Here is a 16,009-nt window from a genome sequence, read left to right as displayed (position 1 = left end):
TATTGCATTTTCATTTTATTCAGAACTGTGATTTCTTGTTACAGTGCCATTACCTAACTAAAGTTGCATTTTATATTATATTATATTATATTATATTATATTATATTATATTATATTATATTATATTATATTATATTATATTATATTATATTATATTATATTATATTATATTAATTATATTATTGAAAGGTAATTACTACATGGTTCCTGATTTTTTAGTGTTTAGTGTGCATATAGCTAACACAAACACACACACAAATATGTATATATATATACAACTAAGGAAGGAAAGTGTGCCCAAAATACTGTTTCATGTCAGCATGCTCAGAGGTTAAATGCAGACTGATTTACTAAGTCAGGTGATCTCTATTATGTGAATATTCAGATGTTTCCTGTCAACTGTTCTTTTTAAGGCTGCTAATGATGCACTGGTACAGTCTGGATTCTTAGTCTTTTAATATCCCCATCACTCAAGGCACCAAACTGTCATAAAGAACAGAGACCACTGTAATATCAGAGAATACTGTAATGCCATATTTGCCTACTGTGTGAACAAGCTCCACGGTGCTGCAGGCATTTTGTATCTACTTACACCAGTCATAGCCAGGAAACAATAAACAATCCCTGACTTTGTTTTGTCTTAATGCTCAGTCATCTCTTGTTTAATTGCAGAGGAAAAGCCCACCGCTGCACGTCTACAGACCCATTTACACCGTCTTTGCACATTTCACTAATTTGTAGATGGATGGTTGTTTTCTGTCTGTTTCTTGATAACATCACATTATCAAAGCTGACTCAGACTGACATTGTTCTGACTTTCCTGTTTTCCAATCCAAGAGCAGTAGAGATAAAAAGTCATTTCTTTTTTGCACACAGATAATAAAACAGAGTTTAGTTGTACAAAATATTTATTTTTCAATATGCACTGTTCAACAAGAATCCTGAAAAATATGTATCACAAAAATGTCAAGTAGCATAGCTTAATAATAATAAAAATAATAATAATATTTCTAGGGCACAAAATCAGCATATTAGAATGATATCCAAATGATCATGTGACACTGGAGGCTGGAGTTATGGCAGCTTTGCCATCACAGGAATAAATTACAGTTTAAACAATAAAATAAAAAGCAGTTATTTTAAAATTATAATTATATTTAACAATATACTTTTTGTTTGTTTTCAAATAAATGCAGCTTTTTAAGAATAAGAGACTTCTTTCAAAATTCTTAAACACCATCCCCACATGTTTTTGTAGAAATATGCAAGATAACCATTGCTCCAAATGTATAAATTCAATATAGACCCCCAGATACAGTAAATAAATTTTTATATAGTATGACAGTTGCATGCACAGATCAGTTTTTTCTTATTATGTTATAAATTTTAATATGCTATGAATAAAAGAACAATATCCAAAAATATGATTTGCATTGTTGCTTTTGTCCTTTCTTTATATCCTAATGTGTCTTGGCTAGAACGTGTGTTTTTGTATTGGGAGTATATGTGTATTTGTGTATATACAAAAACAAAACAAAAAAAACAACCAGACTTATAAAGCGTTGGATGATAAAGTGCTTGGATGAGGAAGCCTCATGGGAAAGTTGTAGACACTGAGTCAACATATTCTGTGGATGCATGGAGCCAGGGTGGGAAAAACACTCACAAGAACAAGGTACTTATAGAGAGACTAGATTTAACCGCCGCACTCCCCCCAGACTGTCGCCTTTTGTCTCAGTCACCTTTTCTAGTCCTACAGTAATTGCTTTGTCTCCTATTTATTATGAAAGTGATGATGAATTCCAATTATTTTTTCTTGTCGGCAGTCAAAGACTCAAGGCCTTTTCCTCCAAGAGTTCAAGAGACAAAGCAGACACTGGTGGCCAGTACACATGTAAAGGAAATCAAAAGGCATTGTGTAACCATTGTGTAATTTGAAAAATGCATTAAATTTACCAAAAGGGACAGTAAAGACTTTTACATTGTTTAAGCAAGATACATTGTGGGAATCTCATACATAAGCATGATTAAACCTTAAATACAACTATAATTGCTGTTGACGAGGGAGGGGACAACTGTGAGTTTTATTAGATGTATTGTGTCTATGTGAGAAAATTTGTATTAAATTCCCATTTCCAGCCATTGTGATGAGAGCTGGCAGGCCTCCACACGCACTAAATGTGAATGTGTGAGAGTGTGAATTGGCGATGCAGAAGCCAGTCTCATGGGCACGCAGCCCGCTTGAGGAAGCTCACCATGGGACCCATACATCTATAGGTGCTCCGTTATACCCTTAGGTCACTGCCGGAATTTCTCTTGTGATAGCGTGGCTAAAATTATGGCACCAGCCGCAAAACCTCTCCTTGAAAATCTGTCATCTCTTCCCACACGTCTTGAAATTATGCTTGTTGATAACTCGTACAATTTCACCATCAGCCCAATGGAACAATCATATAAAAATTTCCAGCTGGCATGGATGTCCATATCCATGAAACAATAAACACAGCGGTTTGAGGGAAAAGAAGATGTCTTTGTGTTTTTACCTAGTCAGCCAGATGTAGAGTGACAGAGATAAGAGGATTTTTAACAGATAGGGTCAAGGATAGGAGACCTGAAATAGGAGGATGTGGAGAGTGTAAGTACAAGAGAAAGAGAGAGAGAGAAAAAACAAAGGACAAAGGAAGGGAAAAAGAGGTGAGAGGGCACATCCGCTCCTCAGCTTTTGTCTCAAGAGTGTGCGTGTGCAGCCTGAGACATCTACACCCTGCCCACTCTTACACTCTCAATTCATATTTCCTTTCCTTCCTACACAAATGATGCAAACGTTTTTGATCAAAATGTATGCAAATAATATAAAAACATACATTAACACACACACACACACACATATATATGCATGTGATGTCTGAAATGACTAATTTATCTTTTTGTCTGTCTGTCTGACAGTTCATTCATCAATCTTTTTATTATTCTTTTTATTTTTTTGCCATTTTTGTCATTTTCTGCACTTCAGACATGAACTCAGGTCACCCGAAGTGTAGCTTTTACATTTAATTTGAATAATTATCTTGAATATTTACTTAAATGTTTACACAACAACAAAACAAAAACATGAAAAGAATTAACATGAAAAGAACTAAAATTAGTCATTGCTTGGTGATGCAATTTTTGTGTAATATACATTACACAATATAACAAAAACATTTTTTTATGGTTCTTTTGTAATTCTGATTGAACCCAACACCACGTAAGCAAAGCATGTGCTCTACCATTGAACTATATCTCCAATTGTGTATTTACAAATGCTTTTTATTCAAGATAAATAATATATTTATTCCAACATGTTTATGCATGCACACAAGGTTCAAAGGTCTAAAAAAAAAGGGGTACATTTTTATTTAAAGATTCATCATTAATTGGAGATGCTGTGGATCTAATCCAGGATCTCATACATAAAAATCACATGTTCTACCACTGAGTTACATCCCAATTATAAACTTTTTTGCTTTTTAAGGTTTACAAATTAGGGTCAAATGTCTCAAACAGGTAGCACTTTTAGAGTTATATGTTAGATTGTTGTTGTTAGCTCAGTATTATGCATGCACCATGTAAACTTTTTGCATGAGTAATAATATATTAGATGTTGATAAGTTGGCAATATATATATATATAAATATATATATATATATATATATATATATATATATATATATATATAAGCAAGGCAAGGCAAGGCAAGGCAAGGCAAGTTTATTTATATAGCACATTTTGTACACAATGTAATTCAAAGTGCTTTACATAAAAGAAAGTAAAATAAAAACTTTGGAAATTATTTAAAAATTGACTTATTTAAAATGAATTTAAAACAGAAATAGAAAATGGTTTTATATAAAATACAGCAAATACGTAAAATACAGTGCAATCAGTTCGGACAACGCACAGTGCTCATTCAATAAATGCACAGCTAAACAGATGAGTTTTGAGTCTAGATTTAAATGTGACTAGTGTTTTAGCACATCTGATCTCTTCTGGAAGCTGATTCCAACTGTGGGCGGCATAATAACTAAAGGCGTACTCCCCTTGTTTTGTGTGAACCCTTGGTATTTCTAACTGACTCGATCCTAATGATCTGAGTGGTCTGTTAGGTTTATAGTCAGTGAATATATCTGCAATATATTTCGGTCCTAGGTCATTAAATGATTTATAAACAAGTAAAAGTACTTTAAAAATCAATCAATCCTAAATGTAACTGGAAGCCAGTGTAAGGACCTGAGGACTGGTGTGATATGCTCAGATTTTCTGGTTCTAGTCAGAATCCTGGCAGCAGCGTTCTGGATAAGCTGCAGCTGTCTAATTGTCTTTTTGGGAATGCCGAAGGGGGGGGGGGCATTACAATAGTCCACCCTGCTGGTGATAAAGACATGAACACGTTTCTCCAAGTCTTGGCTGGAAACGTAACATCTGACTATTGCAATGTTTTTTAAATGGTAGTATGCTGATTTAGTTAATGCTTTGACATGACTACTGAAACTAAGGTCTGTCTCCAGAATCACACCAAGATTCCTGACTTGATTTTTAGTTGTTTGACCCCTAGAGTCAAGGTATGCATTCAACTTGAAAACTTCATCTTTGTTTCCAAATGCAATGACTTCAGTTTGTCCTTGTTTTTTTTGAAGAAAGTTCTGGCACATCCAACTATTAATTTCATCAATGCATTGGCAGAGGGAGTTAATGGGGCTGTAGTCATTTGGAGATAAGGCTAGGTAAATCTGGGTATCCTCAGCATAGCTGTGATAGGCAATTAGGTTCTTTATCATTATTTGACTTAGTGGAAGCATATACAGGCTAAACAAGAGCGGTGCAAGAATTGAGCCTTGTGGGACTCCACGTGTCATGGACGTCCACTTAAACTTATGCACTCCTAGACTCACATAATAGCCTCTCCCTTCTAAGTATGACCTGAAACATTTGAGTACCATCCCAGAAAGCCAGACACAGTTTTCCAGTCTCTCTAGTAGTATGTTATGATCAACAGTGTCAAACGCAGCACTGAGATCTAGCAATACCAGCACCAATATTTTGCCAGAGTCACAATTTAATTGAATATCATTTATTATCTTAATGAGTGCTGTCTCTGTGCTGTGATGCAGTCGGAAACCAGAATGAAAATTGTCCAGGTATCCATTTAAGTTTAAGTATTTATTCAGCTGATTAAAATATACCCTTTCTATAATTTTGCCTATACAAAGAATATTATTTATTTTTCTATAATTGCTCAAAATGGTGTTATCAAGATTGCTCTTTATCAGGAGGGGCTTAACAACTGCTGTTTTCAGGGAGTTTGGAAATGTCCAAGAAAAAAGTGAGGCATTCACCACTTCTAAGAGATCTGCTTCTAAACAGTTAAGCACACTTTTGAAAAAAGATGTGGGAAGTGTTTCAAGATAGCAGGTTGATGATTTTAGGTGCTGCACTATGTCTTCCAAAATTTTGCTATTGCGTCAAAAAGTGTCTTTTTGATATTGCGGCCGAATCTGACCTCTGTATTACTTGAGGATGTGCTATTCGCCTTCCTGATATTGATGATCTTCTCAGAAAAGAAGGGAGCAAACTCATTGCATTTGCTGTCTGAGAGCATTTCACTGGGAATCTGACTTGAGGGGTTTGTCAGTCTCACAACAGTGGCAAAAAGAGTGCGAGTGTTGTTTAAGTTACTGTTTATAAGGTTTGAGAAGAAGGTTTGTCTAGCTGTGGCTAGTTTTACATTAAAAACATGAAGGCTTTCTTTATAGATGCTATAGTGAATTTCAAGTTTTGTCTTCCGCCACATCCGCTCAGCTTTTCTGCATTGTCTTTTCAAAGTCTGAACTGCTTTTGATCTTCTCCAAACTGATTTTTTTTTTCTTACTGACTATTATTGGAGCAATATCATCAATAACATTCTTAACTTTTGAGTTGAAGGAATCAAGGAGAATATCAACAGAGTCTGCAGAAATGCTTGGTGTTAAAGATAGAGCCTCCACAAATAGTACACTAGTGTTCTTGTTGATGCATCCTCTTCTGACAGAGATAGATCTAGATTCAGTGGTTGCAGAGATCAATATATCAAAGAATATACAAAAGTGATCAGATAGTGCTACGTCCTTAATAACAATGGATGAAATGTTTAGACCCCTACTGATGATTAGATCTATAGAGTGTGTCCACCTTTGTGTGTGGGTCTATGCACATGCTGAGTCAAGTCAAAAGTGTTTAGAACCATTATCATTTCTTTTGTAGTTTTGTTTTCTGCATTGTCTGTGTGAATATTAAAATCCCCTGCAACAGCAAAACAGTCAAACTCTGAGGAGATTATTGATAACATTTCTGTGACCTCTTCAACAAACGCTGGAGAGTATTTTGGAGGCCTGTAAATAATAATAAACAGAATGCGTGGAGCACCTTTCAGCACAATCCCTAGATATTCAAAAGACAAGTACTGACCAAATGACACTTGCTTGCATTGATAGACCTCTTTAAATACAGCAGCTACACCTCCACCTCTCCTAATAGTCCTGCAGACACTCATGAAATTAAAGTTAGGAGGGGCTGCTTCTTTGAGAATTGTTGCACTGCAGCTGTCTTCTAACCATGTTTCGTTTAGAAATCCAGATAAAATCCAGATTGTTTGTGGTTATTAAGTAATTGATTAGAAATTATTTATTTTTCAGTGAGCGAATGTTTAAAGATGCTAACTTGATGGCAGTGCTTTGCGTCTTTACATCAATCTTAGTTTGTATGTGTTTATATATATATATATATATATATATATATATATATATATATATATTAGTTTTCATGAACACTGTTAATGATACATAAAAAGTAGTCTTCCCATGCAGGCATAAAATGATACAATGAAAAATTTAAGAATTGTACATGAGAGCGTGCTTGGCGGCAGTCACTGGAGACTCTGTGGCAGGAAGCAGTGCTGCGGGAGCTGATATGTGACCAGGAAACTGGCAGGAATCAAACAGCAAGCACGCAGAAACAGGAAGAACCGCTGGTCTCCTGTCTGCTGAGTGTTTGCTCAGTCCACCACCCGGTTCCCATGAGAACCACTAGAAAACAGCTAGAGTAATGACCACTTGCCTCTGAACCAGCATGCACTAGGTCTGAACCAGAACTCACAAATGTATTGAGTTCCTGCTGGTACAGTGGTGAGCATGCAGACCTAAACACATCTGCACAATGGTTCTTAATGACGTTCCAAAGGCTGCTAAAATTACAGAATCAATCATGAGAGTCCAAATGGTGATTTTAATGAATAAACTGTATTGATGGCTGCTGCACACAATGCTGCCATCAGTTTTATGTTTGAATGTAAGTTTGACATAGGTATTTCAAAACTGCACAAAGTAATAATCACAGTGGTGGTATGCATAACTTAGAAAGTCCCCCGTTGTTCTGCATGAAGTTTCATTCCCAGAAATGGTTATTGCAAGAAACTTTCACTGACAATAGAAGCGTTGTTGGATTACTTACACTTGTATTTATGTTGGAAGATTTTGAAACACATTTTTCTGTCTAAGAGCAACAGTTCCCTCTCATATCTTATTATTTGCTGAACCCCCTCTATAATGTTTTTCAATTGATAAGGTCTTTCATACACAGAGATTCATGAGCACTGTATTTTACAATAAATCATTCATTTTGTAAGTGTTGTTGGGCAAGATACTCAAAAAATATAGTTAGCTAAGTAAGCAACAAACTACCATCCTACATGCTACTACAAACTTTTTTCATGTGTCATCTCTTCATAACAGTAAGCTGTTATTTGTTCATTGTGTACCAAGGAATCATTGTCTGTGTAGTTTAGAATAACCGACTAAATGATTCAGTTGAGTCAATGAGTCATTTACGATTCAAGCACAAACTGATAATAACTTGTGACTTAATATAAGTCTGACTGGTTCAATTGATTCGTTGGAAAGAGTTGTTCAAAAGAGTCATTAATTTCCAAATCAGATATCATTTTGTGTTGTTGAGTCAACAACATTTAACGTTGTAGTGGTTCACAACTGTACTCTGCTACAATAACAAAAATATCTTTGATACTGAAAAGCTATATTATTTAATTTTTTGTATTTTCTATTTATTGTTTAAATGTAAAAAATACTCTTTTTGCCTTAAGACAAGGCCACACTTGCGGCAGTTCTGTTAAATTTACGTGGGCAAAAAAGGTACATTGAAGTGGTCGTGTGTGTTCTCAAATACTTAGTGAGGCCAAGCAAAACACTCTGGTGATAAAATCACAATTTATGTACCACTAGGACAAAACACTTTTCTTTTGCAGGGAACTATTTTCAGCTCCAATTACCAAAGGAAATGAGTGCTTTGCAGATGCCAAAAGGGAGTGTGAGACCACCGAAGTGATAACATGCACGGGCTTTCCCAGCTAAACAATCTGTCTGGGACGTGAGGTGCCTGGGTCATATATCAAAAACACTGGCGCATATTTGGTGCAAATTATAGAGGTTAATAAACATGGAAAGAGGAGGAAAAACAAATGCACTTTTGTTTGGCATTTGCTTTTTATCCAAAGTGACTTACACTGCATTCAGGGTATACATTTAATCAGTTCATGCATTCCCTAGGAATTGACCCTTTGACCTTAGTGTTGCAAGCATTATGCTCTACTGTTTGAGATACAGGAATGTAGAATAAATGCAGTAATTATAGACAAATATATTCTGTGTGTTTGTAGTGAGAGAGAAAGCCTGTTAGTGATAAAGAAAAAAAGGGGAGAAAAATGGTGTTAAATGCCAGATGCTGCCAGATGCTTTCATGCTATCTACAATAACAGCAGTTTAAGTGCCAAACACTGACATCTTGACCATTTATGTCTCCTATAAGACAAACTGTTCAATGTTATGGAGCTTAGGTTGTATTTTCCTGTTAAAGAGAGTGAAGCCATCACAGCTGTACTCATACTGTGCTATGATTCCCTATCCGTCCTTTACACACATACCAAGTCCTTGGGTGCTTCTCAATATCCCTACTCGTCTCCTCGCTCCTCCGTCCTCCATCCTATGACCCGGAAACCGATCGAACACAGCCATCTTGAAGGACATCTCAATTCTCTAATTGCACCACGAGGAGACGAGGATCGAGGAGGGAGGAGGCTTCATGAGAAGAGATGAGCGAGGATACACAGGTGTATCCTATGCGGAAGTATTTTATCGACTTAACGTGACGCACGTATAAATTCTCCTCCCCCTTCACATCTGTTGTAACAATTTTTATTTATATTTTACCTTTTCACTTCAAATAAACCATGCATGTCATATATTTCAAACAGGGCATCTTGCTTTATTAATATTTATTATGAATGTCTTAATTAACAAACTTTAACAACATAAGGGCAGATCCCTTTAATTACAGCTGATGACACTTTGAAGTAACGCTGACACTTGATTCAAGTCCTCCATCCTCACGTCTTTTCCTTGCGTCCTTCCCTCGCATCCTGAAAGGGTGGAGCTAAGACACGAGGAAAGGAAGCGAGGAAAGGAAACGAGGATGCACAAATATGAATTGAGAGGCACCCCTTGTCTGTGGTCAGCAGCGAGTGAATGTACTAATTCATGTAGATTATGTGTGTGTGTGTGTGTGTTCATATGTATAGATCTCATGTGTTAAGATATTACATTGAGTCATCACTTCAAATGTCAACTGCAAGGTGAGAGAGAAGTATAGCTCCATTTGACATTCAGTTACAAATTAACTTGATCTGAGAATGACAAGCTAAAGGCACACCTCCAGCAACCTTTGCACAACCTACCTGCCATTTCCTTAATCTTGGAAATTGCTAACAAAAAATGAACCTCTCCCTGTTAAAATGTGACGTCTAAGGAGAAAAACCATCAGTTTGGACATATTCTGAATAAACAGAAGATCCAAATCTCAGGTAAATTGCCTCATAACATTTATTTCACCGTATTCTGATGAATCTCTATATATGTAAATGTTTGTGAAATAGCTTATTTATAATGACTAAAGCAATGCAAAGCCCATCATGTGATCTCTTTGGCACATATGAGTAGGACAACAATATCTTATTGTTCTAGGTTGCTAGCTTAATGTTTAATGATCACACATTTCCACCCGTCAACACACATGTCATTTTACATTCTGTTGTCAACCATAACAAGCCTGCTGCTAGGGAAGGTAAATAAGACTATTATGGGAATCAATGTCGTTAACCGCACCTAGGCTACTTGCTAAACTGACGAAGGTCCTTCGTGGCAAAGTAATCAGTAACATACAACCTAGGAATAAAGTAGGGCGTGTGTTTATAGTGTACAGTCGTGGCCAAAAGTTTTGAGAATTACATAAATATTAGTTTTCAAAAAGTTTGCTGCTAAACTGCTTTTAGATCTTTGTTTCAGTTGTTTCTGTGATGTACTGAAATATAATTACAAGCACTTCATACGTTTCAAAGGCTTTTATCGACAATTACATGACATTTATGCAAAGAGTCAGTATTTGCAGTGTTGGCCTTTCTTTTTCAGGACCTCTGCAATTCGACTGGGCATGCTCTCAATAAACTTCTGGGCCAAATCCTGACTGATAGCAACCCATTCTTTCATAATCACTTCTTGGAGTTTGTCAGAATTAGTGGGTTTTTGTTTGTCCACCCGCCTCTTGAGGATTGACCACAAGTACTCAATGGGATTAAGATCTGGGGAGTTTTCAGGCCATGGACCCAAAATTTCAACATTCTGGTCCCCGAGCCACTTAGTTATCACTTTTGCCTTATGGCACGGTGCTCCATCGTGCTGGAAAAGGTATTGTTCTTCACCAAACTGTTGTTGAATTGTTGGAAGAAGTTGCTGTTGGAGGGTGTTTTGGTACCATTCTTTATTCATGGCTGTGTTTTTGGGCAGAATTGTGAGTGAGCCCACTCCCTTGGATGAGAAGCAACCCCACACATGAATGGTGTCAGGATGCTTTACTGTGGGCATGACACAGGACTGATGGTAGTGCTCACCTTTTCTTCTCCGGACAAGCCTTTTTCCAGATGCCCCAAACAATCGGAAAGAGGCTTCATCGGAGAATATGACTTTGCCCCAGTCCTCAGCAGTCCATTCACTGTACATTCTGAAGAAGATCAATCTGTCCCTGATGTTTTTTTTGGAGAGAAGTGGCTTCTTTGCTGCCCTTCTTGACATTAGGCCATCTTCCAAAAGTCTTCGCCTCACTGTGCGTGCAGATGCGCTCACACCTGCCTGCTGCCATTCCTGAGCAAGCTCTGCACTGGTGGCACTCCGATCCCGCAGCTGAATCCTCTTTAGGAGACGATCCTGGCGCTTGCTGGACTTTCTTGGATGCCCTGAAGCCTTCTTTACAAGAATTTAACCTCTTTCCTTGAAGTTCTTGATGATCCTATAAATTGTTGATTTAGGTGCAATCTTAGTAGCCACAATATCCTTGCCTGTGAAGCCATTTTTATGCAACGCAATGATGGCTGCACGCGTTTCTTTGCAGGTCACCATGGTTAACAATGGAAGAACAATGATTTCAAGCATCACCCTCCTTTTAACATGTCAAGTCTGCCATTCTAACCCAATCAGCCTGACATAATGATCTCCAGCCTTGTGCTCTTCAACATTCTCACCTGAGTTAACAAGACGATTACTGAAATGATCTCAGCAGGTCCTTTAATGACAGCAATGAAATGCAGTGGAAAGGTTTTTTTGGAAAGTTAATTTTCATGGCAAAGAAGGACTATGCAATTCATCTGATCACTCTTCATAACATTCTGGAGTATATGCAAATTGCTATTATAAAAACTTAAGAAGCAACTTTTCTAATTTCCAATATTTATGTAATTCTCAAAACTTTTGGCCACGACTGTATATTTGCTTTTGAGGAGGTCAAGTGAAAGACTCCTTTTTGTGCCGTATTTCCACAGTGTGTTCGGACCCACACAGCAAGGTAAAGCATCTGGGGGCTATTAGTTTGCAAGTAGCGTAAGGAGATAAAGGTGAACTCAGGATTCTATCAGTTCCTCTACCACACCTTTTCTGAAGCTGTCTTTCTCACATTTTAATCATACACACATGCAGACACTTGGCTGACTCTCAGATCCTGCAGGTATGCTGTTACGGGGGCATCCTGAGACAGGAAGAGATAAAAGCAGCTACTGAGGAGTGTTTACAGCCCGAAATGAAAAGTAGGAGAAGGAGGGAATGAGAGGACGGGCTCTTATAAGTCACAAGGAGATAAGTAGGAAATACTAAAGATGGAACATATAAATACTCTCTGTTTCATACATATGTGCACATGTATTATTCCAACACATTCACATGCCAATCTGTAACTATTTTACAATATCATTTGCATGTTTTTGTGCAATCTGTTAGGTTTAAGGATGGGCATTCATATAGCTTTCCTTACAAATCACAGACTGCCTCTTTTTCATGAGATCAGGTTGTTTATTCCTACTCACAACAACTTTTTTATTTTTTATTCTACTTTACAAACTTAAGATGGCAGTTAATATTTCATTTTTAGTAATAAGATTTAGATACGATTTAGAAGAAACTGGATGAACTATTAATTTTTGATCCACCATATTCGCAATCATTAACAATCCAGAAGTAAATTTCTTTAGGCTATTTAGGCCTTTAGTGTAAACATAATCCTCTCTGCTTTGTGTCAGGGTCCTGATCGCTCTTTCAGGGATTATTTGACCTCACATACTGTACATTCTTACTTACATAATAGTGCTACACTTTATTTATGGTTTACTTTTGTGTGTTTTATATGCATGATGCTTGTTGTTTGCTGTAGGGTTACGCTGAATCTTGTGGTGGATCACTGAATGTGTCAGCATGTTAGAGTTCCTGTTACTGTTTACAGGAACCTCATGAATTTTAGATTTTTTTTTTTTTCAAATCTTTTGCAATATGACACATGGTCATATACTATGTATGAAGTATTGAAAGAATAATAATGAAGAGAAAAATAACACTGTCATAGCCTAAAATTTTTATTTACATATAACTTTCACAGAGCTTCACTCAAGGGGTAAAGAAAATAAAAAAATAAAACAGTTTTTAATCAAGTCCAAAAATGTAAATTAATATGATTGAATGTTAGGTTTATAAATGTAAGTTTATACTTTTTACAGTGTTGCATATACCGATTTGTAAGCTACAAAGTGTGTGGGACCTTTTCTGTTCTTTCCATTGTACTGAGTGTCAACAACCAGCCTTGACATCCCAATAAAGCAAAGATTCATATGACGTTATATAATTAAAAAAATGGCACCAGAACTCAAGCTATTGCAGTGCTGAAGGCCACTTCAGTGTTTGCTATTTATTATCTTTAATTGTGATTTCTGCAGGAAGCAGGAAAACATGGGGTCTGCTACACACACAGTGTGTGTGCTCCTGTGTTTCTTAGTCTCAAGATCATGCTACACACTCCAGACTGTGGGCCCATGTACGGTCAACAGAGAGATGGTGAGGAAAAACAATACACACTCTGGCCTCTTTTGTTCCCTGAGCAAGAGCAAGTGCTGCTACATTAGGAGTATCCTGTTTGTAGGCACTTGTTTCCTGTTTTTGGTGACAGAGGTTTACCCTTTTAATGGTTTACACTTTTAATGGTTTACATCGTAAGAAAATACATTTCTTGTTTCTATTTTAAAACCGCTACTGGATAATCTGCCTTTTTTTAACCTTAAAAAAAATGCACAAGGCAAAAGTTTTTCTCTTTGACTCCAGATGTAAGTTTCATAACCATATACCTCTTTATTCTTTCAGGCTGCATTTGACTGCAGTGGGAAAAGACTTACATCAGTACCAAAGCAGATCTGGATGAACGTAACCGAACTGGACCTGTCTGAAAATCTGTTAGACTTTTCCCATAGTGACAGCTTCAAGAGCCTGAATCTCTTTAGCCATTTAGTCTCACTGAACCTATCAGGCAACTACCTCCCCCTACTGTTAAAAGACCATCTCTACAGCCTTTCTTCTCTTAAAGTACTTGACCTGAGTAGGTGTAAACTGGCCGCAGTGGAGGCAAACGCTTTCACCAGTCTTTCCAGTTTAAAGATGCTCTTCCTGGGGGACTTTCAGTCGATTGCAGTTAAAGATTTGAGATTGAGTCAGTTTGTGGAACTTAGAGGAGAACAGAGTAACAGACAGAAAGCGGGAGACAGAGTAATGATGACCAGAGCATCAAAACACAAGGCACATGATGACCACAGTGATGGTATAAATACTTTTAATATAATCTGCATGAGATTTAGTTCATTACTTGGATTACTTGGATTAGCGGAATATACTGTTGGGGTGAAAAGAAGAAATATTTTACAAATCTAGTTTCTATTCCTTAGAAATGTACTCTTTGGTTTCATGTTGGTTTCATATGGATGTGAAAAACTATTATATAATTTTCAAGACAATTTTTATTTGAATGACTTTAAAAATGACATGTGGTGTAGCCATCAAATAAATAAAAAAAATGCATATATGTAGAATTATTGAATTCATGAAATATTGTTATTATTATGAACTTTTAATTCAGAAGTGACATGGTCACATATTTTCCTTTACATAACTCAACAACAGTTTGTCATACATATAATTAGGCAGCGTATCAGGTTGAATGTATCTATTGAAGAAATAATAGGCTACAAATGTTTCGCAAAAAACAAAACAAAAAAAAAAACAAGTTTGACACATTTTTGACTTTGAGCCCCCTCCAAAATAATAATAATAATAATAATTTTTTTTAACAAATATATATATATATTTTTTTTTTTACAGAAATAAAAAGCCTGTTCTGTTTGTTTTTCTCATGGCAGGATATTCTAAGGATGTCAACCGTGGAGCCTTCCTTCGTAAACTATTCACAGTGGAACCAACGCCTATAAACCATACAAATAATGGTCAAAACCTTTCTTCCCCTGTAATCTAGTGTAGATTATTACCTGTGATTACATCTGAGACTGGCTAACCATTCTAAATAACCTTTTTAACCTAGGCATGGAACCAGATTATGGTTCCAAAACGTCTTCAGAAAGCTGGAAGGTCCTTGTAGCTGTTCTGGGGTCAGCTCTAACCTTCTCCATCCTTATTGCTTTGATGGCCAAATACAAAGTTGTGCACAAGTATCTGGCGAGCTACAGACACTCCAGGCTCAGTGAAGTAGATGCCACGAGTCAGTGTGACCCTGCAAACTTTGAGGTGGGATTCTCAACCCAGGGGGGCCCTGGGATCCGTGCAGCTGCACCTACCAGTGGCATTGAGGAGGATGACGATGGGTTTATTGAAGACAACTATATTCAAGCGAGTGAGAGTGAGAGAGCCACAAGAGCAGCAGAGCTGACTGATGATGATGATGATGAGGAGGAAGAGATTGAATTTAGTATTGGCTAGCATTATTAAGTGTAATGTTGTTAAATCTTATTTATAATAACTTGCATTAAATAGTCATTACCAAACGTTCAATACTTCATAATCAGATATCAAAGTATTCATTGATTAATTCATAAAAAAAAAAAAAATTGAATTTGAACACTTGAGTCAAAAAACAAAACAAAAAACTGTCCAAATAGTTTCTAGGGCCACTTTTTTGAAAGCATCTGAAAATATATGAATCAAAGTTGAATGACATTTCAATGTACAGTAGGCAACACGAAATATTGATCTGTTCAGCATTTTATACAATGTTTGTAAACATTATTAATGAAAGTTATTATAAATTGTTATTTGAAATGATATTAATAATCATTAACTTTTAAGGATTTTTCCTTCGAGAATGTGCATTTACATTTAATTGCATTTTTTTGTACCATATATATTTTGTGTTTTGTTTGTTGCACTTCATTTATTTTTTTATTTTCTTTTTCTTTTTTGAAAATGCTATTCTTTCATTGGCCACTGGGCGCCGCCTTTGTGTATTTTATTACTTGGCCTAGAATTAAATATTAAAATGTTATTATTGATATTATTAC

The 16,009-nt window shown here is 36.4% G+C and overlaps 1 protein-coding gene across 1 annotated transcript; it reads left to right on the top strand.

Moving 5' to 3' along the window:
• The first annotated feature begins 9,817 nt into the window (after nt 1–9,817).
• On the top strand, nt 9,818–15,558 carry LOC132151298 (uncharacterized). The gene is made up of 5 exons (XM_059559401.1): nt 9,818–9,946; nt 13,391–13,508; nt 13,812–14,262; nt 14,858–14,941; nt 15,037–15,558. Exons 2-5 carry the CDS (start codon nt 13,404–13,406, stop codon nt 15,429–15,431), a joined length of 1,035 nt encoding a protein of 344 aa, XP_059415384.1. The 5' UTR covers nt 9,818–9,946; nt 13,391–13,403; the 3' UTR covers nt 15,432–15,558.
• The last annotated feature ends 451 nt before the right edge of the window (nt 15,559–16,009 follow it).

The sequence above is a fragment of the Carassius carassius genome, chromosome 10 (assembly GCF_963082965.1).
Source record: "Carassius carassius chromosome 10, fCarCar2.1, whole genome shotgun sequence".
NCBI classification, from domain to species: Eukaryota; Metazoa; Chordata; class Actinopteri; order Cypriniformes; family Cyprinidae; genus Carassius; species Carassius carassius.
This window is presented reverse-complemented; position numbering and strand designations above follow the sequence as displayed.

What these genes read in the sequence shown, in the direction of transcription:
- LOC132151298 (XM_059559401.1), top strand. Translation starts at nt 13,404, where the DNA reads ATGGGGTCTGCTACACACACAGTGTGTGTGCTCCTGTGTTTCTTAGTC. An exon ending in GTACGGTCAACAGAGAGATG is followed by an intron (nt 13,509 to 13,811) that starts GTGAGGAAAAAC and finishes TTATTCTTTCAG; the next exon opens with GCTGCATTTGACTGCAGTGG. An exon ending in ACATGATGACCACAGTGATG is followed by an intron (nt 14,263 to 14,857) that starts GTATAAATACTT and finishes TTCTCATGGCAG; the next exon opens with GATATTCTAAGGATGTCAAC.